At 37.1% G+C, this 25,746-nt stretch overlaps 2 protein-coding genes across 3 annotated transcripts in view; one reads left to right on the top strand and one right to left on the bottom strand.

Moving 5' to 3' along the window:
- The window catches only part of LOC113685013 (uncharacterized), an 8,540-nt gene extending 3,835 nt beyond the window's left edge, over positions 1-4,705 (bottom strand). The window contains exons 1-3 of one of the 2 annotated variants that reach the window (XM_027202452.2): positions 4,488-4,705; positions 1,840-2,437; positions 403-1,197 (exon numbers count right to left, since the gene is read on the bottom strand). In XM_027202452.2, coding sequence (XP_027058253.2) covers positions 403-1,197; positions 1,840-2,437; positions 4,488-4,640 — 1,546 coding nt within the window. In that variant the 5' untranslated portion in view covers positions 4,641-4,705. Of the gene's footprint in view, positions 1-402; positions 1,198-1,839; positions 2,438-3,987 lie in introns of both variants that reach the window. The other variant, XM_027202453.2, reaches the window with a different exon arrangement.
- Positions 4,231-25,746, top strand: LOC113678020 (spliceosome associated factor 3, U4/U6 recycling protein-like). The gene is made up of 28 exons (XM_089189975.1): positions 4,231-4,247; positions 4,782-4,965; positions 5,871-5,997; positions 8,769-8,873; positions 9,315-9,439; positions 10,173-10,232; positions 10,712-10,755; positions 11,373-11,434; positions 12,871-12,995; positions 14,488-14,643; positions 15,552-15,656; positions 16,362-16,395; positions 17,037-17,147; positions 18,031-18,093; positions 18,195-18,253; positions 18,614-18,723; positions 18,937-19,049; positions 19,561-19,637; positions 19,930-20,064; positions 20,217-20,307; positions 20,899-20,977; positions 21,638-21,719; positions 22,363-22,446; positions 22,857-22,961; positions 23,182-23,271; positions 23,534-23,617; positions 24,178-24,323; positions 24,967-25,746. Exons 2-28 carry the CDS (start codon positions 4,789-4,791, stop codon positions 25,157-25,159), a joined length of 2,742 nt encoding a protein of 913 aa, XP_089046101.1. The 5' UTR covers positions 4,231-4,247; positions 4,782-4,788; the 3' UTR covers positions 25,160-25,746.

Genomic DNA, 25,746 nt, shown 5'->3' with positions numbered 1-25,746 from the left:
CTTGTTTGACATTTTATCTCACACTGAACTTAAAGTTGATATTCTAAAAAACAATCTCTGACAAAAATCTCTTAAAGTACTAATTTATGTCACAGTTATACTTGCCTATTTCATGCACTGTTTATACATTTCTCATTTATCTTTCACATGACTGAATCATACAGTCAACCTATCAGCATGTATAATACATGTCTGTACAAACATGGGAAAGATGTTGGAAATGGTGAAAAACATCACACTGAAAGATGAACCTTTATTGTTTCACAATTTCCAATTGTTTTAATTTTGCCAGTTTCCAATGCCAATCAGGGCTAATTTTTGCCACTCAACTGAAATCAGTTACTCCAGTTGTTGCCTCTACAAATAGAGCTGATATTATAAAGAATTTTACAGAAAACCTACCTTTTCCTCTTGCCTTGATCAACGCATCCCTATAAGAGAACCCTTTGGGAGTTTCCAACACCTCCTTTTTATCATCAGGTCTTGTATTAAATTTTACTTTATTGTCTCTGTCAGTCTTAGCTTGTAACTGGCCATGCACAATTGAATTCATTACTGAAGGCTCCATGTAAACAGTACTGTGTCTACTGTCAGATGATTTGAAGTGATTCTTTTTATCATCAACAGACTTCCTGTGATGATGATTCTTCCTAAATTGATTGTCAGATTGTTGTTTGTGAAAGTCTCTCCTTTGAAATCTGTCCATGTGACTCTTTTCCCTGCTTGTTCTTACTGCAAGATCCTTCTTCTTCTTGCGCTGTGATCTTCTTGTTTGTGACTGCCAGCCACCCTCTTCTTCAACCGCAGATGAACTTGAGACATCCCCATCCACAGAATCTCCCTCAAGTACGACAAAGTCTTTACACACTTCTTTAGCATCAGAAATGTCACTGACAGGGTCATCCTCTATATCATACGAATTCATATTTTCCTTCACAATTTCTTTCCTTAATAGGTCCTTAGTATCTGTTGATGAAGTTTGACAATTTTTTACCTTTTGCTTTGCCTCTTTTTGGTTGCTAACATGGTCTGGGGAGCTGTTTTTTATCATTTTTGTAGTTTCTGTCCTATTAAATGAATTGTCCACTCCAACTTCTACATTGGGTAAGAGTCCTAGGGCAGATTCCAAAAGCTTTTCAGAGGAAGGTGGGAATCCAAATGGTGGTTCCTTGGTAAAGACTGGTGAGGTATGTGATCCTTAGGTTATAGCAAAAAAAAAATGAAAGTATAAATTTCTAGCAATTACCAGTAAATGGAAACAGTTTACATCTTGCACTATTAATGGCTTAACAGAATGATCATTTACAGTAGGAAAGGGTAGTTGATTTGTATCACTATTTGCCAATACATCCTCCACAATGTATACCAATTCTCCAATATTGTCTGTTAATCATAACAACACAGCAGCCCTCACAGTACAAGCAACGAGTGAATATTCCTTTAGCTGAGTTTCTCTAACTACTGAGCTAATACAACAAGGAACAGCAGATATAGTTTCAAGGCAAACTCCTTTCTTGATCATTTTCATAAGATTACTTAATACAAATTTTCCTGACAAACAAGTTGCACTTAATGGTTGAAAGAGCTATAGACTTAGCATGCAAATAAACCTTGGGCAGTGAACAAAGCTAAACCATAAAATTCTTACAACTAGAAAGCACTATAACCTAAAAAACTTGCGTTGTGAAAACCAAACATGGCAAGAATACTTGGGTCAAATGGCATTTCAAAGATACCATTAACCAAGAAAAGTAAAATGCTCACTAAATATCCCTTTAAATTTCTTGTTTTATGTTTCCCCAATTATTATAAACATTGTTAAAAAACAGAGATCCCTACCTAATCCAGAATCTGGGGTCACCATTCCACTGTCATTTGACGAGGAACTTCCACAAGACCTCAAGTCCACATCAATTGTTTTGGAACTTTGTGTCATTTCTAAATCTCTTCCATTTGAAATGTCAGCAACAAGATTGGTATTCATACTGACATGTAGAGGAGCATTAGTTTCTGGACCAAGAACTTTGTGTTTCATCTCCAAATTACTTGCATTTGGTTCTTCTGTACTATTAATGCTGTTTGCTACTAAAGATTCCTGTAAGGAATTTGGTACTTTGCCTTTTTTTGATTTTCTCTTCTTTTTATTTCTACTTTTTGGTTTCACTTCAGGGTCTTCTTCTTCTTCTCCCACAGGATTATTTGCAGGTCCATTTATATCCTCTTTAATTTGATTTTTACTTAGCTCCCTTGGTAAATTGTTGATTGTAGTTGTTATGGAGAAGGAATTTGGGGCTAACTTGTCCTTTAAAATTTGGTTTGAACCTGGAGGAAAAAATGCATGATCCCCACTAGATAGTATTTTCTTTGAGCGATAGAGCTCAAATGTTTTCTTAGGAAGTGCTGCAACTTGTCTGGCCATCTCTTTTATTTTATCAACCTGAAAATGGAACAAAAGGGAAAACATCTTATGAAGTTATTAGATTTCATGTGTTAATTTGAAAAAATAATGCTATTATGATTGAAACAACAACATCTCAAGTATCAAAACAGCAAACAAAAACCACCAACATCACATTTTTCAGATGAATGTTAAGAGCTAGAGTCGCCCGACAGTTAAACTATGAGATTTCTTGACCATTTCAGCCATCAACTAGAGATGTAACCAAGAAGGCAAGTCAAATATAATATCATATGTTTTACGTAAAACTAGAAATAAAAAATAATCTGCCATAAAACTAAGTTTGCAGAGGACAAATTGAAATGTTACTAAAATATTAATTGTTTAACAAACAGATCAACCAATCTCTTCCCTTTAACAATACAATGTGAACAAAGGTCCCAATATAAGAATACATTCGCGATCAATCTCACAGAAGTAAAACAAAAATGCATTTCAAATGCAATTATGATATTTGGTTAAAAGTGGTACAAGTATAAATATATATATAGGATGCAAACCAATAACCACTAATATCAAGCTTTACTGGCTCTGGTAAATTTGAATTTTGTCCAGACGATCTTTCCAATTGTCTGGCATAATGATGCCACGGATTACATAATAACAATCTTAATGGTTGAGGATTTTTCCAACTGAACAGTTTTCATTGCCGGATTTCAACAGGATAACTATACTTTGTCACTTAATCTCAACATTGAGTAATTTTTCCTCTTTTAAAACTGTGCTTCTGGAGAGGTTTATACCTGAAAACAATGCACTTCTATCAGATGATGTAATCATCAATATTAACTTTGCAAGTAAGAAAAATAGATCGTTGATAAAGTAAATCACTCTTTCGGTATACGTGGCGTAAAATAATTCCATATAGTTTCAAATTACTTTACAGTAGATTTGATTACACCCAACAAATTAATAAAAAAAATCTTACGTAAACATTTCATCAACCACACACTAAGTGATATTGAGCACCTAAAGTACAAATTAAATGTCTGCGGAAAGTTGTGCATGGTACAGAGTTTGTCTAAGCATGTTTGCAATAAACATCAACAACAGTTTCAGACAGCAGATTTTAAACAGACTCATTCAAAATACACAAGCTTAGTTAGAAAATTTTTCGTGCAGTTGTTCATGCGAACCAATAAACGAATATCCTTTTTCCATTGTAATCCATGCAAGCTCTATATCAATCTCACATGTTGAAGTTTCATACTTAATATGCGTACACGGCTTGAGAAAAAAATTACGACTGGACTGCGAATTTCGGTACCAATCCACGAAACTAATAAATTTTGTTGATCTACTAAGTCTAGATCTGTTTTAAAGAAGGTTAGCTTAGCGATGGAATCATCCATCGAAAAACTCGCAGCGTATCACATTACGTCTGACATGGGGCACAAGCCACATTGTACATTACACATTTTAGCTTCGAACTCTCCTTACAGCTAATGAATCAGAAGATTTACTACAATTTTTCCTCGCCATCATCCAAGGCAAGCGAAAAAATATTGGAATGTTTAAAATCACTTTACCTTCACTCCACGTTGACAAACATGCGTAAGCTCCGTAAAGAGTGAAATCGCACGCGTGGAAAATTTTGTAGTATGGTAGGAGACCCACGTAATGCAATCGAACAAAGTTCGTCTGATGAAATCGAATTTTAACGAGACTGCTGACGCACTGATATTGACTCGATGGCCGCGGGGCTGATAGGAGTTCTACTTGTTCGTCTTAAATAACCAAGACCTTGTGTGACCTTTGCGTCCACGTTTCTATATCTGGGACGTATTGGGTAAGAATTGCATAATATCCACCCGATAGATGGTCACATGTCCAAAAATGCATAAATTTCGCCACCGGGCAACTGGTTTCGGATATACCCGCCAGGAAACTGTCGAGACTGGAGTATTTAACAACTAGACAACAGCTCTTTGAATATCAACACCCTAGTACCAGTATCATCATGAAAAAAATTCAGATTGTTTACATGGCAACCGAAACAGTTTTCAAATTTTGAGATCTACAAACTCACCCGTTTCCTGTTGGTGGAGCATGGAATACTGTCATAAATCTCGAGAAAGGTTTCAACTTCATCTGCCCGAAGAGCTTCAGCAAGTCGCACGGCTAAGACAGTTTCCTCTTCCTTCAAATCGGGAGAGCATAAGTTCTCTCCCAAGTCGGCCATATTTACTCCATCAGTCTCACCAGTTATGCTTTCATTTTTTTCTTGCTCTTCATCTCAAATTCTGCGCATGCTCTAAAGTTTTTCCCTAATATATCGCGGGCTTTTGAAATTTCCTACCCAGAAACCTTTGCTACATTCTAGGTTCAACATGGCGGATAATTCGAAGATGGAAGTGGAAGAGGACGCACGCGAAACGACAGAGGATCAAGATATTGAAGAGAACATGGATGAAGCTGTGAACAAGGAAGATGGAAGCTCGGACTCCGAAGACTCTGATGATAATGAGGCCGTTCATGATCCAAGAATTCAGCAGCTTGAGCTCCAGGTGCTGTAACTCTGCACGCTTGCATGTGCACAGCTGTTAGTGTTTCATGACCTGTTCACGTTGTACTGAAGAGCGTCTGTGAAATTTTCATTCTATATTTTGCATAAATTTAATTCGCAGAAGTATGCTCATGCGCGGGACCTGAAAAGCTCTTAATTTGTATCTTGACATAGGAGAATTTTAAATTTTGAAATAAATAATTTCTGCACATTTTCGCTGATCAAAAGTATGGATGAGACGCGTTATTCCCTCTCTCAATTTTTCTTCATTTTAAATTTAAATAAGTTTTGGGGAGAGACAAAAATAATTTAAGTTCAAAGAATGGGATCCATATCCCCCATTTCCCTTCCCCTCCCTGTAGGTGCATATTGTAAAGTTTGTCAAGGGGACTGTGTGATGTATTTCATCTCACTGAGTCATAGCAGTACCTTCTTGTTCCTCAACATCCTTCATGACTTCAAAACTCACCATCTGGCAACCTAAAATCATTAACTGATCACCATGAATGAAGTCGTTCTTGTCCCTCTTGCAATAGATCATGAATAAGACTAGATGAAAATAAGACTAGATAAAAATAAATGTCTTCAGCTTACTAAATTTAGTAACTATTGACATTTACAATGCTGTTGAAATGCTCATACTGAATCATAGTAACTGAGAACCCTCCTGTATATGGTTGCAGATATTTTCACTAGATCACAGTTGAAGTTTTAAAAAGGAGAGCTATAGATGAGGAGGGAGGGGAGGGAGAGAAGGAATGAGCCAGTTAGCAAAGATTTACTCATGAAAAGTCTTCCTTGTTTGGTTTGTCTGTACAAATGTTTGTTAAGAGATGGAGATAAATACATTTTACCAAAAGAATAATTAAAGTTGTTATTATTTGATTTTTGCTTTGTAATTTTCAGGTAGCAAGCAATCCATACCACTATGATTCTCATATAGAACTCGTCAAACTTCTTAGAGAGTCTGGTGATCTTGATAGATTGAGGGATGCTAGAGAGGGTATGAGCAAGATCTTTCCTCTGACAGAAGGTAATTTGTAATTATGTGGCTGTAAGCGTTAGCAGTATGAGTTCACTTTGTTGTTTCTGAGATGTAGCAGAGAGAATGATATAAATCAAATATGGAATTTGTTGCCTGACATAGTTTAATTTTTGAATAGATTGTGTCTAATTCAAAGTGTGAAGAAACCTTTCCTTGGAATAAAATCTTGAGTTACTTCTGCAGCATGTACATGTACATTTATGTTGAATTTTGATTTTTCTTCATAAAACAACCACAAACAGTTCTGCTGTTTATCCTTTAATCCATTTCATACGTAATTTTCTCTTGATAGTATCAACCCCTTAGCAACAACATTTGATTTACTGCATCAAAAGGTCATACGAGTTGTGCTTTGTGTGGTTTAAGAACCCCCACACATTTGTTCTTAAGAGTTGTTCATTTTCACAGGTCTCCTAGTTAAATCAAATGAGATCTCTATTGCAATAATGTTACTCTGATATAATGATGATGATGATGATGATGATGATAATAACCAGTATTTATATAGCGCACATATCAAAAAACTCTCATGGTGCTTTACATTAAATATAAGAAATTTATTTAAATTAATTTAAAAATGAACACAATAACTGTTGATAAATTTAGAAAATAAATATTTTTTTAGATTCTTTTGAAATAAAGGCAGTGTTCCAACATTTCTGACATGGTTAGGCAGGCCATTCCATAATTTTGGTGCACAGACTGAGAATGCTCTATCTTCATATGTTTTTGTTCTTGATGTTGATGTTGCTAGGAGTCCTAAAGAACTTGAGCACATTACTCGAGATTGTTTTCACTCCTGTCATTGTTCAGAGACATATCCAGGGTACAGTCCATGATGAGCTTTGTAGACAAAGAGTAAAATTTTGAAAACAATGCAATACAAAACAGGAAGCCAGTGAAGTTGCTGTAATAAAGGGGTGATGTGATCGTACTTGGATGAACGAGTGACTAGTTGAGCAACTGTGTTTTGAACCCTCTGCATTTTGTTAACTTGATATTTGGGCAGACCAAAGTAAAGATGGTTGCAGTAATCTAGCTTTGTAGTTACAAAAGCATGTACAACCTTAGAAGTGGCGTCATCTGTCAGATATTTATGAATTTTAAACAGGTTTCCTAAGACGGAAATTCTACAAAGTTGATTTATATGATCATTGAACAATATTTCCTTGTCAAAGATGATTCCAAGATTAGTAACTATTCCAGCCATAGTGAGTTGTTCATTACCGAGGATGATCTCATCCAGTGAAGGGCTATTCTGAAATTTAGAGTGAATTGATAATATGTCAGTTTCCTCTTCGTTAAGCTTTAGCTTGTTTTGCTCCATCCATAAGCAAATGTCAGATACACAGTCAGCAACCCGGTCAGTAATCCAGCCAATGTTATAATTTTTGAAGGCCACATAAAGCTGTGTGTCATCTGCATAAAAATGGTAGTTTAGTTTGTGCTTTCTGATGACTTCAGAAATGGGTATGGTATACATCAGATACAGAACAGGTCCCAAAACAGAGCCCTGAGGCACTCCTATTAATAGATCACAGTTTCCAGCAATTGAAATAGCAGTCTTATAATAATTGAAATAAATTTTGAAATGTTTTGTTTAAACCCTTTTACTCCCAGAAGTGATTGACATGTAACTTCTCCCTATAATGTTTATACATTATTTGGCAAACAGGTAATGAGAATACTCAAACTCATCAGGTACAAGATATTACTTTGATTGACCACCAAATTCTCATAACCATTTTACAAAGAAATGTGTAGAAGCTAGAGGGGAGAATTAACAATTAGATCTTGGGAGTTAAAGGGTTAAACACAGTGGAAAGGTTTTTTTGAGGTATATGATTTGTATAGGTAATCACATGATTTCAAGTGCAATTTGGAATAAATAAGCACGAGTAAATTTTTTTAAAGACTAACAAAATTGCACGAGCCCATAGGCCGAGTGCAATTTGTGGTCTTTGAAAAAATTAACAAGTGCTTGTTTATTCCAAATTGCACGAGAAAAATCATGTGATTATGTGGAAAAATATGACATGGCTTATCATAATTAAACATAAGCAAAGTGCCCATCAAGCAATTTATTCAAACTGTGTATTCAGTCAAAACAACCACGTATGATCAAAACAATAATAAATTATAATTATGATTATGCAATGATATCCTCACATCTTTAAGGTGCAAAAAAGTTCAAAGTCCGGCAAAACAGTTCAAGGAATTGTTCAGTCTGTGTCCGAATCACTTTTGATGAAATGGAATCGTCATTTCCGAGGTTTAACCATGTTTTTTTTAATTTTGGCGTTGGATCGCTCAAGCAAAGTGTTAAGCTGGGTCAGCTTGTAATTTTCGATTTCCTCAGCAATTCCTTTCTCTAAACACCACTTTTTCCAAACCGACAACCAAAAAGCAGTGCTTTTTACAGTGTTTTCGTTGTTTAAGCTGTTTTTGGCTGCGGTGGCAAAAGAAAGCCTACTTAAAATGCTGGTCATTGTTTTGCACACAAATTTTCAAATTTTGTTGCGACATTCAAGGCTCGCATTTGATTGGCTTCCTGTGAGTTCCTTTGATTGTTGACCAATCAGAATGTCTGATTTGTTTCTTTCTTTGCACTGAATTAACCCTCTTCTGCATTGAATTAACTCTCTTCTGCACTGAATTACCTGAAAATTGCATTTATCTTAACCAATCAGAACTGAGTAATTTTTCCATGTATATTATTAAGTACAAAGTTATATATGTTCTGTCATCTTTCCATCTAGAACTATGGCTAGAGTGGCTCAAAGATGAGATCCCATTAGCATGCATCCCAGAACAGAGAGAAAAAGTCGCTACTCTGTTTGAAAGAGCAGTGAAAGACTACCAATGTAAGTTTATATACAACAGCACTTATCTTCCTTGCAATATATGTTGTTGGGATTGCGCAAAAAGTAGCCATATTTTGATGAATAGGACTCTTCCAGAGACATGAAAAATCAAACACTGTTGTATGTAAAGTGGTTGATCTGATTGATAGAAAGAAGTTTGTGAGTTGTTCGACTGTGATTTGGTGTTTAAAATCTTGTTTAGGCAAAGTAAATTATTTTGTGCAATTTTTATTTGCAATTATTCCAAAGTTTCTTTATTGATGAAACTTAGAGAACTTTTTATTATTGTTGATTTGATTTGCTCCTTCCTCTTTCATTTTTGTGAGAGGTTGTTTCATCAGGAGATGCAATTTCTGACTAATGGCTAACTCCCTGAAATAAGCTTAGGCCTGAAAAGCACCATGGCTTGTCTGTGATTTAACTTTTCTTCATTCCTCACAGCTGTACGAGTTTGGATTTTATACTGTCAGTTTATGATGGATATCATGGAAGGAGAAGACAGTCTTCAGGCGGTGAGATCAACTTTTGAAAAAGCTTTAACTGCGGCTGGTCTTCATGTAACCGAGGTACTATAATGCAGTTAATACATAAGTTATCATTATAATTGTAATTGCTAGGAGCCTATTGTACAAAGTACAATAATACTTATACTGCAATAGTACTTATACTATAATAGTACAGTACTTATACTGCTCCAAAGAGGCTGTTTTTTCTGTTTGCTGTGTTTTCAATATAGATCAAGATTTGATAGTTTTGAAATTCAAACACTAACAAGGTCAAAGGAAAACTGAAAAACAGAAGACCAATTTTTAAACTAAGACCCACACTACACAAATGGCACCAGGCCTGTGTAATTACAAGGATTTTTGATAAACAGGTCCCTGACAAGAAATGCAAACATTCTTTGGCAATGTTTTAGGAGCAAGGTAGAGGTTATCTTTGATAGTGATGAACTGAATCTGTTCTAGTCCTTGTTTAATAAAAATGATGATAATAATAATGATATAATAATAATAATTTAGCGGTGGACATTTTCACAAGGTGGTCCTTCCTGTCAACTGTTTCCAGACCAAATTAGAATTTGGAAATGTTGGTTTTTGGGGAGGGAGGAAAACTGGAGGAACCAGAGAAAAATCATCAGAGCAAGAACGAGAACCACCAACAAACTAAACCCACAGATGATGGTGGATCCTGGAATGGAACCCAGGCCACAGTGGTGGGAGGCAAGTGCTTTCACCACTGTACCATCCCTGCTCCCTTGTTTTGTTTTTGATTGCTTTCACACTTTTCTGATTGTAGGGATCCTCAATCTGGGAAGGCTATAGAGAGCTAGAAATGGACATTTTAGAATCGCTAGAGGTGTGTCTTTATATCTACTTTGCAATGTCTATTCAGTTCTGTGATAGGTAAGAATGTGCCTTCTTTTACTGAAGTTTAGCTTTCTAGGGATATATAATTTATGTACATCAAATTATTGCAGTGAAGCAAATTAGTGGTGCAAGCCTGCACATTCGCTCTAAATTCTCACTTTGTGTAGCTATTTTTTTTTTTCACTTAAGTTAGAAACATTCTGCTCAGTTTGTTAATGTACTTTTAGGACAGTGTGATACATTTGTTATCCTGATGTAGTAAACATGGAAAAAATGGCAGGTTCTGCTTGAGTTATTGCAGATATGGTTATGCATTTTATTGGTAGAATATGATGTTTCTTATGAAATGTATTTTTGAGAGAAAAAGGTAAAGCTTTAATGGGTTTAATGCAGTAATAATAATATAATCAAAATTACAGAAATAATTATTATAGTATTTTATTTTTGTCCCATTCTTGTTTCACACAGCAAATCATGACGGAAGAAACCAAAGAAAGCATGGCTGAGAAGATGTAAGATATGATGTATATCAGTCTATAAACAATTATTTATTATCAAATTACTTAAAGACATGCACCAGCACAACCATACAAAGACAAAAACACTAAAATTATGGAACTATTACAGTGCTTCTGAAAAAAAAAATGCTGCAGTATACAAACATGTCCTAGAAAAGGTTTTTTTAACAGTAGCTCAAAATGGTTGCACTATGTTTAAACAACAATTCTTTGATGTATTGTAACTTAAAAATCACATGTCTTTGTTTGTGCACTTGAAATTTTTGTCAAAAAATGGATGATTATTCCTCAACAAATTGTGATAGTTTTATGTAAAATCAAGATTTCCACAGCAAAACTGCAGCTTCTTATAAAAAGCCTTTTATTTTTGCTCTATATGCCTCTACTTAAAAGTTAGGCGGGTGACTCCAAATTGGAACTTGTAGTGGCAAGTATGAGTGATTATTAGACATTAGACTCACCTATGCAGTAAGGATTCCTATCTTCCATAAATGTAAGCTTTAGTGCATTAGCGACAATTCTTTTTTATTTTAATAGCCCTTCATGCATTTATCATAAGGGTTTAAGAAAGTAAATTGCTCTTTTTTAACAAAACATAACTTTTTTCACAGCTCCTCTCAAAAAGAAAGAGTGATGTCAGTATTTAAAAGACAGCTTGCTGTTCCACTGTTAGGTACAGAATTGATATAACCATTGCTAAACCAAGCTTCTGATCCATTTAAGTGGCAGGCTATATGCATGCCAAAACTATTTGTAAACCTCATTTGGTAATATAATCTTTTGTTAGGATACTTTCTTTGCAGTGATCTATATATTGAAAAAGATGACCCTTAAAGGTAGCCAAAATTTGAAGTAAAAGGTTTCTTTGCCTTTTTTTTGTTTTGGTTTTACCATCAAACTCAGAAAACTAAGAACATCTAGAGTATATCTAGAAAGTTTGTTGTGTAATGACTAATCATGTGGGAGATCAGGAAACATGAGTTAAACTCAAAACCAAGAGCTATTTTATAAACAATGAGCTGAATGATGAAGAAAGATGTTTTTTGTCTTGTTACAAGCATGGGACAAAATAAAAAATTCTGAGTTCCTATGAGGAATTGAACCTCTGACCTTTGGATTCCACACTGTGATGCTCTACCACTGAGCTAGAATCGGAGTAGAGAATCTGAAAGTCTAAGGTTTGATTGCTGTGATATAACCATGGTTATCTGATGGTTATCTGATGCATGCTCTGATGCTCTACTACTGAGCTGGAATTGGAGTATGGAATCTGAAGGTCCCAGTTTCAATTCCTCATGGGGACTCAGAATTTTTTCTTTGTCCAAGGCTCGTGACAAGACCAAAAACATCGTTCTCCATTTCTTCACGGAGCTCAAAACTTACCATCTCTCTTATTCTTTTTACAAGCTGAATGATACTTGCCTTTTGATTGGTTCTTACTTATGATCTATTGGAAACAGATGCATAGATGATCTCACAATAGAGAAAATTTTTTTCTTTATCATATAACACAAATAGATTCCATGTTGCCATGGATTTGTTCAGCAGTAGATCACAGAAGAAAATAACCTGTGATTATAACATCAGTGACACATTTAGCTGCACCTTATGTGCTACTTTTTTGTTCTTACTGTATTTTGACTTAAACTGTGATCTATACTTGAACAGATTTATGGTACCATGGAATCTATTTGTAAATTACAACAGAGAGTTTGGATGTCTCACACCTGATTAACTTGTTTTCCTCCAAATAATTTTGGGCTTTTGCAAGTGTCATGGTCACTGATTAAAGAGCTGCGGAAAAAAAGAAAAAATGCAACACCCAAAGTTTCTTGTGTACTTGTACATTTTGCCCTGAAAAGGAAACACAAACTAGCATTAACTTCAGAACAACTTTGTGCACAATGTATTTCAAGTGGGATGAGACTTTAATACCAAATGCCAGCTTTGTTGATCATTCTGAAAAATTGTGAAAAAAGAGAGATGTTTTACCCTAACCCTTCGATAAGTTTTCTTTTCCTTGTGTTCACGGTAATGTCCTGAATGTTCAATAGCTGTTTGTAAAATGTTAAATTATTTATTTGCAATTTTTTTGATATTCTGTTTAAGGTATGCAGGCAACCTTAAGAGAGTTTGAAGACTGGTTAGAGGACTCTGTTCCTGATGCAATTATGATTGCCTACGAGAAAGCTTTAGCTAAATTAGAGGAATGTCTTCCTTTTGAGGATGCACTGGTAAGACATATTTTAATGTGGTGAACAGAATATCAAGCGATGTCCACCCTAACTTATGCCAATTTACAAATAAGTGGCAAAATTAAAGAAGTATGGCTTGTTTCCGCTTAAGCTGAATTGGCGATAGATGTTGATTACTTGCACTATCCTTCTCAAACTAGCACATGCAAAACCAACACTATTTGTGACTTGGCTACTGTATTTTCGCTTGTTTCTGGTCCAATATAAGAATGGTTGAGAGAACAATTTAGCAACTTGGTAGTTTTTTTAAGGTCATCATATGAAATCCTAGCACAAACCAGTAGATACCTAAAAATCATATTGTTTTGAGAACTTGATTATGTCACTCGCTCACTATTTGTTTTCTGGTTTGTTTGATTGTTGCGTTAGTATCTTACGCACTATCTGTTCTCTGTTTGTTTGACTATGAAGTCAGTATCTTACGCACTATTTGTTCTCTGTTTGTGAGATTGTTACGTTGGTATCTCGCGCACTATTTGTTCTCTGTTTGTTTGACTGTTAAGTCAGTATCTCGTGCACTATCTGTTCTCTGTTTGACTGTTAAGTCAGTATCTCGTGCACTATCTGTTCTCTGTTTGTTTGACTGTTAAGTCAGTATCTCGCGCACTATTTGTTCTCTGTTTGACTGTTAAGTCAGTATCTCGTGCACTATCTGTTCTCTGTTTGACTGTTAAGTCAGTATCTCGTGCACTATCTGTTCTCTGTTTGTTTGACTGTTAAGTCAGTATCTCGCGCACTATTTGTTCTCTGTTTGACTGTTACGTTAGTATCTTACGCACTACTTGTTCTCTGGCTTGTTTGACTGTTACGTTAGTATCTCGCGCACTATTTTTTCTCTGTTTGTGTGATTGTTACGTTGGTATCTCGCGCACCATTTGTTCTCTGGTTTGTTTGACTGTTACGTTGGTATCTCGCGCACCATTTGTTCTCTGGTTTGTTTGACTGTTACGTTGGTATCTCGCGCACCATTTGTTCTCTGGTTTGTTTGACTGTTACGGTTACGTTGGTATCTTGCGCACTATTGTTCTCTGTTTGTGTGATTGTTACGTTGGTATCTCGCGCACTATTTGTTCTCTGGTTTTTTTGACTGTTACGGTGGTATCTTGCGCACTATTTGTTCTCTGTTTGACTGTTACGTTAGTATCTTACGCAATACTTGTTCTCTGGCTTGTTTGACTGTTACGTTGGTATCTTGCGCACTGTTTGTTCTCTGTTTGTGTGACTTTTACGATAATATCTTACGCACTCTTTGTTCTCTGGCTTGTTTGACTGTTACGTTGGTATCTCGTGCACTGTTTGTTCTCTGTTTGACTGTTATGTTACTATCACTATTTGTTCTCTGTTTGTGTGAGTGTTACGGTTCAAAATTTGCTCTTTGTTGTAAAGTTAAATTCAAAGAAAGATTTAAATTTTAACCTTAGACTTCTTGAGTAGGGCGCTTATTCACAATGCCATGGTTCTTGTCATTCAGGGTTCAGCTCAACCGCCCAAGACTACTGAATTTAAGTCATACCTGGAGTATGAACTGACGAAAGGAGATCCTGCTAGAATACAATGCTTGTACGAGAGAGCTATGAAGGAAAATTGTCTTGTTGGGGACATGTGGACTGATTATACTTCTTATTTGGTGAGGAAAGTTTGCTTTAAGAATATCAAACCTAGGAGGGATCAGAGAGTAATTTCTCCCTAAAATATCGACGCTTTTTATGAGAGGTGATGAGAAAAAAAATATTTCTTACTAACGGAGTTTGAGGTCCGTTCGGAAAGTTACGGACCAAGTTTGTTCTGTTCTGATTTATGGCCCGAGTGCGAAGTGTGCGGGCCACAAATCCGAGGAGAAAAACGAGGTTCCGAAACTTACAGAACGCACTAAGAGAACGAGGGTAGTACGATATTTATCATTTCATTATTTACAATTTAACCCTTTAATCCCTAAGAGCGACTAGCATCTAATTTCTCCTTACAATATCACCCCTGAATCATGCACTAAGGTCATGAGAATAAAGGAAATGATCAGCTGCAAAAGAAGCTGTCGATTGTTACACAAATTCTTCCTTGTCAGCACCTTAGGGAATGTATGGGGAGAGCAGTATGGAGTATACCTTTACTGATGTTAGGGTGTAAAGGGCTAAACTAACTTTTGAATTTACGTTAGTATCTCGCGCACTATTTGTTTCCTGACAGGTTTGACTGTAACGTCGATATCTCGCGCACTATTTTTTCCATGTTATTACTTAATAGCGCTCTATAATTAAAATAAAATTCAAATTTTGGGTAATTTTTTTATTAGAATTATAGGAAGTGTATAGAAGAGAAAGAGAGAGTCGATATTTAAATCTTGGATGTGAAGGGGTTATAGGAACGGGAGAATGATCTGCCTATGTTGAATACTAGGCTGTATTGCCTAAGCTATATTTTCCTGATTTTATTTCATGTTTCCAGAAACTCTAACTGCAAAACAATAAGTTAATTAGTTTTTGCGTTGATCGTAACATCATTTTTTTGTACGAGTGACTAAGTTAATTTCTTAAATAGGATTCAACATTGAAGATATCATCAGTGGTGCTTCCAGTGCATGAGCGTGCTGTCAGAAACTGTCCCTGGGTGTCTCTTCTCTGGCAGAATTACATGCGAGCACTGGTTAGTTTTTACCCATTTCTTTCTTAAAACTGATGGGGTTTTAACAGCAGTTTGTGAAATCACAACTGAAGGTTTATGGCTCTTTTATAGAATGCTCTCTTTTGTACTCCAAAACACTATCTCTTGTATTTAATTGTCAACGTTTCAATTTTTAGGAACAAAATATCAAATTCGGTATCCATGTGGTTTCTAGTAATAGTTCTTGTCCTTCTTGTGTCTTTACGTAATGAATGATAGATTTATGACAGACTGACTGACTGACTGACTGACTGATTGACTGACTGACTGACCATCTCTCTGTCTGTCTGTCTGTTTGTTTGTCTGTTGGTCTAACTGACTGACTGAACTGAAAGTCTATCTCTTTGCTGTCTGAGTGACCGGCTGATCGACAGACCGACTGACTGACTGGTTTAGTGACTGGCTGATCAACTAACTGTCTGACTGACTGGCTGACTGACTGACTGATTGTCTGGCAGTCTGGCTGACAAACCTAATGGGTTACTGATCATCGAAATCGACACATAACTGACTAAAGCTACAGTAAATCGTGATTGGATCATTACTTACATGTAGATGCGTCATTGATTACTTTTTATTTTAAATGTACTATAAAATGGTCTTCTCTAATTGCTCTCTAACTAATCCGATGGATATCATTAATCAAATAGTACAGAAAATACCTGATCACTGTTTTGTTTCTATCAGGAACGCAACAAACAGGACGGCAATAAAGTGAAAGGTATGATGGCATCCTAATTTCCCATAAACGTTTTGTTTTTCTGTATTTAATTGCTTTTTTACTCAGCTTAACGTTATGTTTATCAGTTCAGCTTTTTTTAAAATCAAACTTGACAGATGGGTTTGTTTATATTGTCCTCTGTTATTGGTTTGCAAGTTGCAAGATAAAAATTTCGTGTACATTGACTTACTTCTCGCTGTCGTCATCGTCACTTCATATATCATGTTTGGCTCTTGTAGAAAAAAAAAATTAACCCTTTACACTCCAACATGAGTATACATGTTCCCTATGCATTTCTTTAGATGCCGACAAGTAGTATTTGATTAACAAACAAGAGCTTCTATTGTTGGTGATCATTTCCTTTACTCTCATAACCCCTGATGTTTCTTTCCTGAGGGATACTGTAAGGAGAGATTCGATGCTAGGTCAAAGGGATGATGGCAAGCGTTGTCTTGACTCATTTATGAAGTCACTTAGCTAGATTTCTGTGCCATTCTCGTTGGAAAGTTTCTTTCCAAACTGTGAGCGTGCATGTTTCTTGGTCTTGTTATGGACAAAGGAACCTGGCTTTAAATCTAAGGCAGCTCTAGAAGTTGAATGAGTTTCCATGTAGCAGTTACGTTCTTTTTGCCTTGTTACAGAAACTCTAGACACAGCTCTGGGATGCGGTTTTTCTGGCAGTGACGATTACCTCCAGCTTTGGCATTGTTACTGTGATTACATGAGAAGAAGAGTGGAGGACTGGGGAGAAGGTACGATGTCATTACCACGGTGACGGAGCAGGGGGAAAGCGGGTTTTAAGCTACACTCCCTGAACTGAAAGTTTAGGGGGCAACCTTTCCCTCCCCCCCCCCCCCACCTTATTCCATACACACCTTTCAGTGCGAAAATGATAGAAAACTCAGCATAAAACTGGATTTTCCTGTTTTCTTGTGCTAGAGGCTTACGCACGTACATCGTCATTTCACTTCTCGTAAGCCACTATGGTAACGTAATGTTGTTCCTACCTAGATGTGACCTGAGCGATAACCTTCCTTTGTGAAGTATATGTAGCCTCATTGTTCTTGCAGAATAAGAACAAAGTGATCAGCTTCGTAAAACACCAAGAAATAGCACAAAGGCCTCTTTAGAAATAAGTGCTTCAGTAAAGCTTCAGTTTCATAATCAAAAACAAACTCTTCCTAAGCCAAATCGACCTCGGTATGGTGAACGCTCCTATTGAACTCCGCCAAATCCGATTGATTTATTATCAGATGAATTTATCCGTCCTACAAGATTGATAAGAGCGTGGAATGACGTCATCTTCACTCAATGAGATCGTGCCATCTCCTGAAATCATGCTAGAAACTTGGTAATCAACTGAGTTGATATTTTCAATTGGCCACTGTAAAGAATTTCTGAAGCTGCTGTTTGGAGCGTTAGCTCTTCTCCAGAGCGAATAGCGCTAACGCTCGAAATGTCAGCTTTGAAACTCTTTACGGTGGCCAATTGACTTAATAAACTCAGCTGGTAAAGCCAAGTTGTCTTGTTATACTCCCCACCGACAAAGCACCACAGTTTCTTCAGAAACTTAACCCTTTATATATTGGAAACTGATTCATTGGGTTTTTACTAATGAATTTTACCATTCCACAGATAGTCAGAGTGTCAAAGACCTCAGGGAGAATTTTAAAACTGCAACAGAATATTTGCAGAACTGTAAGTTAAATGTGTTATATCTTGAGCTTTTATGGGTCAATTTAATATGATCATGTGCTAAAATGGTGTTTGTCTTATACTGCTCTTGTACTGCTATGCAGATTTTGGCAATGACGGTGATCCCACGAATCTCTTAGAGAGATACTGGGCAAGAATTGAGGTAAGGTTTAAACGTTACTCTTTACATCCGATAACCAGTATGCATATTCTCCATACAGTTCTTTGTACATTTCCTAAGGTGTTGACAAGGAGAATTTACTTTAACAATCAAGAGCTTCTGTAGTTGGTGATCATTCTCGTTACCTTAATGTGTGATTCAGGGGTGATATTGTGGGGAGAAATTTGATTCTGGTCACTATTAGGAGCCAAAGGGTTAATAGAGCATTACCAAGCAGTACAAGTGGTCTGTTTTAATGCCATAGCGCAATTGTTCGACTTGATTGTCTTGAATTTTCTCTGTTGTTTCATTAGCTCATTTGTTAGCCATAACGTATTGTTCATTTTTGGTTGTGATTGTCAGGCATTTCACTGTAATAATATATCGGAATGTCAGAGACTTTGGGACACTGTGATACTCTCCAGGCACGGACGAGAAGCTGAGTTCTGGCTCGAGTATGCGAACCTTTTAAGGTCAGTACCTCGGTAGCAGCTCTTTTGACGAATTAAACAGCGTGGCCAACTAAAAACAAATTATACTCCCCTGCCGACGCAGCTCCACAGTTCTTAAGAAACTTATCCCCTTTATTAAGTATGTAAACCTAACAAATCTTGCCCTACTTTAGACACTCTGTTTAAAATTTATTTTATTTTTATGTAACTTAATCATTTCCACTTCGTTTGCAGGTCTTGTCGTGACATCAAAAAGTGTCGTAAAATCCTGCAGCGGGCTGTGCAGTCAGCCAGTGATAACCCTGAAATGGTGATTCAGGCCCTGCTCAGTTTTGAACGAGAAGAAGGTTAGAAGAGCTTGGAACCAATTGGGCCTGTGCTCAATGACATCTGCAGTTTGATAATTTTATGAGAGTGGTGTTTTCTTCCCTTAAACTCTCATTCTCTTCCCTTCCTCTTTCTCTTTCATTCTCCCCGTCCCCCTCCACCTCCTCTCCCTTTCCCACCCCCGCAAAAAACAACAGCCGCAGTGTTATACTGTTATGAGACTCTGCTGTTCTCTTCCTCATTTTCTCTTTGTCTTCCTTCCCCCCTCCCTCCTTTGTGTTCCCCCTCCCCCTCCCCCTCCCCCTCCCCCTACACATCCACTTACACCTCCACTCTCCAAAAAACCAACCTTAACAGTACTGAGAGAGAAAAAAACGGTTTAAATGATGTTTGAAAACGTTAATGTTTTCCCAAATCTTTGCTTTTCATTTGGCTTATGACCTTCACAAAGTACTGGTGTTCAGACTGATACCATTTATGAATATGTGTGAACAAGACATTTGATCTTTATGGTTGTATTTCATTAATTAGGGACGTTGGAGGACTGGGATGCAGCTTTTTCAAAGTGTCGAGTACAACTATTGAGAGTCAACGAACGAAGACAGAAGGTGATTTAATCTAAGACACCTTCATGTATTTTATAGCACCAAACAGTTGCATGGTAAAGCAATCAACTTTGCTAAATTCTTTGAGCGAGATTGACATTCAAAATGCCCAATGAATGGAACAATTACCCTCTTGGGTTAAATAGTTGGTTTAAGGACTTTCATCATCCATTCAAAGACCACTACGAACACCGCTACGATTAATTTGGTTTTACTCTTGCGAAACTCATTTTACAAGCACTCGTATAGTTTTATTAATGGATCGATTGATTGATTGACTGACTGATCTGGGTAGGTGGCTGAAAAAGAGGCTGTACGTGCAAAAGCTGAAGAAGAAGCCCAAGCGAAAAGAAAAATTGCGAATGCAGAGAGGAAGGCAACTAAGAAAATGGAACAGAAAAAGGCCAAGTTTGAAATGAGGAAGAGAAAGGTAATGTCATGTTTTGACCCATTGTCTGTCTGGTTTTTAAAACGTTAGTCAGAGCTGCGCGTCCAGAATAAAATCTTCATAATCTTCACAATTTATTTTATTGGGGAGGCGACATGAGATTATGTATGCTGTGTATTTGTTTTTACTGTCAGGCCAATGACCAACCTACTCCTGGAGACAAAACTCAGAAAATGACCGATAATACACAAGATTCGGGAGAACCAGTGGCTAAAAAGCCCCACGGTACGTTTTATATATCTTCTGACACCCGTCTTAATGGGAAAATTCCAATACCCCTTTTTTTCTACCTGCACACAGATCTTTTCTCTTCCCCTCAACTTCCTCCTTCGCTAAAATGAAACTTTGATTTCCTTAGTTCTTCCAAAGTAAGAGAAGGTTCTTGGTTAATCCTTTCAACAGAAATATTCCCATTTGCCCATTTTAAGACTTCGATGTTCACTCTTTTTTTCAAAGCGGGGTAAGATTCTCTTGCCTCCTTCTCCTTTTTCCCACATGTAGATTCGGATGCGATTTCTACTCTATCTTCTTCGTAAGGAATTTATTTACCGCTACCTCGTTCTCGAAAGGAATATTTCAAATTTGCTTTCCCCTTGTTAAGTTCTGAGCTTTCATCCATACCCCCTCACTTTCGACACATGTGGCCTCGAGTCTGTTTTCATCCAAAAGTCTGACAGTATGGTTTAGACTTCCCTTTTCTGAATCGTCTGTAAGACACACAATCCTTTCAGTACAATTTGTGTGTTTGTTTTCTGGTCCTCTCGAGAAAAGTGATCTTTTGACGTACTGTACCTGCACGTTTGGTTTGTTTTTTAGTTGAGAATGAAAGTGAAAATCTCTCGTCAACTCAATCGACGCCAGCAGGAGAACCATCTACGAAAATTTCACATGACAGGTTAGTGCTTAGCTTAAATAGGCTCTCATTAATAGCGTTACAGTACGCGCGTTTCTCCGACCGCGGGAAGATTTCAGACGAGTCAGGGGAATGTTGCTCGGGAGTGGCACTAATAATGAGGTATCAGTGCTAGATCCCTTGCAGATATCTCACGACTCTCGTTGATCGCGGGCGAAGAAACGGTGGTGCCGAAGCGCTAACGATTAGCGCATGCTCGCTAGTTATGCATACTTACTCCTCAATTTAGTCGTTTTTAATAAAATTTTTAAGGTTTGGATATTAATTCGATGCCAAAATTTCTTCTGTTAAAAAGAGTATATCTTTCCCGCGCGTAGAGAACATGCTGTTTATATCTGTGTGAAGATAGCAATGTCACAATGGTAACCTGGTATGGAACAACTTTCTATCGAGTGTCGTAAGTAATCCGCAATTGCATTGGTTTTGCTTTACTTGCTCTGTAATTGGTCCAAAAGACTCACGCTACTTTCTCAACCAATCACGGTTGAACCAATGTAACTTATGCATTACCATTTGAATACTTTAAAACTAAGGAACAGAGAGCTCGTAAAGAGAAAGGCCGCGATTAAGGCTGGAATAAAAGAGAATAGATCAGTTCCGTTTTATATCTTGACCTTGACTTTATATTAATTCATTTTCCAGCACAAAGGATCCGAATACAGTATTCGTTAGTAACCTTTTGTTTTCAGTTGATGAGGAGCGGCTCAAGAAGACTTTCTCACCGGTAGGTTTATGTTATTTTTGGTGTTGGTATAGAATTGCCAAGTGCTACTGTCAGCGAAGGTTTAGTCTTTTTTGCCTTTCACGCAGGTCGTGCAAAGACGGACGCGAGGCGAGCGTGAAGAGCTCATCACGCATTCCCTCTTTCGCGTGTAACTTGCGCTTTGCGCTTGCCCCGCGCTTGCTTCCGCTCTTCCTGGAAAACGCCAGAACCAGCGCCTTTTCTGCAAGCTAGTTAGAGATAAGTTGGTCGGATCTTCAATCTTTTAACCAGTTTTAGTATTGAAACTTCACGCAATGTACTAATTCCTGAAATCTTAATTACCGACATGAATGCGTGAAAGGTCAAAAAATGATTGATTTCTGTACATCCTATGAAGTTTTAATGGCAACAATCCATTATTTTCACTTTGATTTTTTCACATTATTGCCATTCTCGTTGTTTCATGGAAAGTCCTTAACACTAGAGACTTTTTGGTCATGAATTAACAGCAAATAGATGCTCTTTTTTGCTATAGAGTACATTAAGTAGAGTGGTACTTGAACTTCTTGTTTACTGCGATGTTACAGTAGGTTTGTTTGTAAGAACATATATATATATATCGGGTATGCAATTAGTGGCGTTTTACACTTTGTTTTGGTCCCAGCTTGGCGACATAACCGAAGTAAGGCTTGTCAAAAACCAAATGGGGAAATCAAAAGGATTCGCTTACATCGAGTTTAAGAACCAGGTGAGAGGAAGGCAATGTTGTTGTGTCTCTAAATACTTTAACCATTGAGGATGACTTGCATCTAATTTCTCACTATGTTATCACTGCTGAATCAACTATTAAGCTTATGAGAATTACGAAAATGATCGCAAAACTTGAGAAGTTCTTGATTTTTAACTCAACATCCCCTGTCAGTGCTATAGGAAATGTCTAGGAAACAGTACGGAGAATATACACGCTGATGTAGGGGTGTGCAGGATTTATACGATGAAATTGTAATTTGCTTTGCTGCTCACCCGAGTACATAGTTATCAATAAAGCATCGTTTCCCTGTTGCTCATTTGGTGGAAGGGATCTTTAAGCGGCATGGAACCCTTTACAGTGACAGTTCCATACCTTTACATGGTTCTTCTGTTGATGTTTCAATTTAGGCCTCGGTACAAGCGGCCCTGTCCATGGACAGGACCAAGTTAAATGGCAGACCGATGTTTGTTTCGCCTTCGGTGGACAAATCTAAGAATCCAACGCAATTTAAGGTTAGTATGAGGTTTTTTTTCTTTATTCTCTCCATGCACCGCCAAAGTAAGATCGGTAACGAGATTTTTATACTGCATTTTGAAATTTGATTTGCCTTTGTGTCTCTGGCCTCCAGATGTTCCGTTTTTTTTACTTGAGCCATTATGAAAATCTGATCTAAAACAGTTTTGATCTTCTCAAAGATGCGATTTATAATTTATTGCCTCCTTCTATTGACAGTTTCCTACGACTCTCGACAAGAAAACATTGTTTGTGTCCAATCTTCCTTTCGAAGTTAAAGAGTCAGAGTTGGAGAATCTGTTCGAAAAGGTAATGTTTCATGATGTCCTTGTTTAATTTCTTGTTGTTTGTGCTATTAGTGCCTCTTGGCAAAATAAAGTCTAGAATTTATCCATAATGTTTCTCCAGGGCTGTTATTTCCTCTTGCCTCTTGCAAATGTTTCTTACCGACTCATTATTAAGGGTGCTTCCTAACTTGATCTCACTTTTCAAAAAGAACATCCGATACAAAGGTTTGGGCCTAGTACTAGAACGTTGTCGATTCAACTCTTACTTTGATGTCTCATTCCAGTTTGGAAAAGTGAAGCAAATTCGTCTGGTGACTAACAGAGCCGGTAAACCGAAAGGATTTGGTTACGTAGAGCTAGAAGATGAGGTGAGTAAATATGTTGTTTACGTTTCCAACGGCCTCTCAATAGGTTTTCAACTTACTTATGGTCGTGTACGTGTCATTGTTCAAAATTACAATGTCCTCGGTTTCAGGGTTTTAGATTTTGTTTGCGTTAGGTTTGAGCAAAGAACTTATGCGCGCATATGTGCGTAAGGCAAATGGTTACTTTGAAGTTAATGGCATTTCGAAAGGCACGACGTAGTCAGTCTAAAAAGTTAACTACGTTCTTCGCTACCATATTGGAGTTGAAAGTGATAACAGCTTGAGACAAGCAATAACAGTTGTTACTTCTTGTACTTCACCACGAGTAACAAACTTATTGAATAATTTGACTTTTTGCTAAACTTTCGAATTTTTTGTTCCAAAGTTATAGAAAACGCACGCTGTCACTGTTGTAGAGTATCAGGCAAAATCTAGGTTTTATGAAGCTAAATTTTACCATGTGAAGGTTCAAAGGTGAAGCATTGAGAAGTGAAAATAAAGCGGGTGGCATTTTATATGGAATATGGCATGTGATGGTGATATATTGAAATTTTTGTCAACAGACAGGAGCATCAGCCGCCATTGTAGCTTTGGACGGAAGTCAGGTCGGAGACCGGCAGATTTCAGTTGCTGTGTCAAATCCACCCAGCAGAAAACCCAGGCAGCCCGGGGCAGACCAACAGCAAAGACAGAAAGAACAGCCGGGAAGGTATGCACGCTTGAAAGTTTTTGAATCACAACCCACTGTCTTGTTTACCTGCTCCTGGCAACAGCTTGAAGTGATGCGTTGAAGTGTTATGCTTTGCTTTTTTTCTGCACTTTCTTTGATTGTTTGTTGATACTGTTTGGGGCTCTCAAATATGTGGGGATGAATGTTAGAGAAAGTTTGTTATTAAACTAGTCATAATATTATCATGATGATTTGGTTTTATCAACTGAGTTGATAAGGTTAATTGGCCATCGTTAAAAGTTTTTCAATGATATTTCGAGCGGTAGCTATAAATGTCAGCTTTAGAAACTCTTTACGGTGGCCAATTTACATCATCAACTCAGTAGATGAAACCAAGGTATCTTTTGACGCAGCATCAGAGTACTAGATCACTTAACCTTTACATTCAAAACGTTATCATGTTGATTTACTAGAATCAGTTTTGATGATACAAAAAAGTTGTCTGTGAAAATCTTATCTAGGTTAGTATATTCCCAAAACGAAAGTTGACATTTACGTATTTCGAGATTGAATGTTTCAGGGGTCTCTCCGTGGGTTATCAGAGACAGAGCACGTATATGTGTCATGAAGAAATCTTCTTTCAAAAAACAAAAAAAAATTTCCTTCCCTTATTTCTTTTCAGTCGTGGCCGAGCAAGAACCCAGCTGCAACTAATCCCCAGGGCACTGCAGAAGACTGCGTCCACTGCACCAGCTTCTTCGTCAGATAACTCAACCGTATCGAGCGTAGAAAAGACCGAAGCCAAACCTGGCGCTGAAGTTAACCAAGGTTTTAGTAATGAGTATTTTAGAAGCCTTTTGCAGAAGAAGAATTAAGCTTGTTGAAGAGTAACAGAATACTGTTTTAACTGAACAATTTGCTTACAAAGGGCAAAAAAAAAAAAGAAAAAGGCAACAGTTATTAATGTCATGTTTTGTTATGGTTAAAAGAAAAACGCGAAGTAGAGATTGTTTTGGGTTTGCGAACAACATTTACGAGGAGGCTTTTAAAGAGCTTTATAACTTGTCATCTTATAAACGTCCATTTGAAACATTGTTATTTATTTGTTACTACGGCTGGCATAGTATGCATGGTGGACGTTAACGGCAAACGGCAAACAGCCAAAAAACTTCTCCCACCGTCTGCCGTCTGTACACTTATGTGAACATACTTACATTGCTTGTGAACAAGACAACCTTGGTCATTTTTGTATTGGAGGTATTGACGGTTTGGAGGTAAAATGAGTTACATCAGAATTAAATCAGAGTTGATATTTGCGGTTTGCTGTTCCCGTAAACATTATGCTTAACCTCGCTATATCAGTTATACTGATTGACTGATTGTCATAATGTCTCTAACAGGTGAACCTTAAGTTGTAATAAACTCGTCATTAGCATGTTAAATACAGAGAATCCAAAATGAA

This window comes from Pocillopora damicornis, chromosome 12, assembly GCF_964200805.1.
Source record: "Pocillopora damicornis chromosome 12, jaPocDami1.2, whole genome shotgun sequence".
In the NCBI taxonomy this organism is placed as follows: domain Eukaryota; kingdom Metazoa; phylum Cnidaria; class Anthozoa; order Scleractinia; family Pocilloporidae; genus Pocillopora; species Pocillopora damicornis.
The sequence above is the reverse complement of the archived record's forward strand: the minus strand, read 5'-3'. Positions and strand labels throughout refer to the sequence as shown.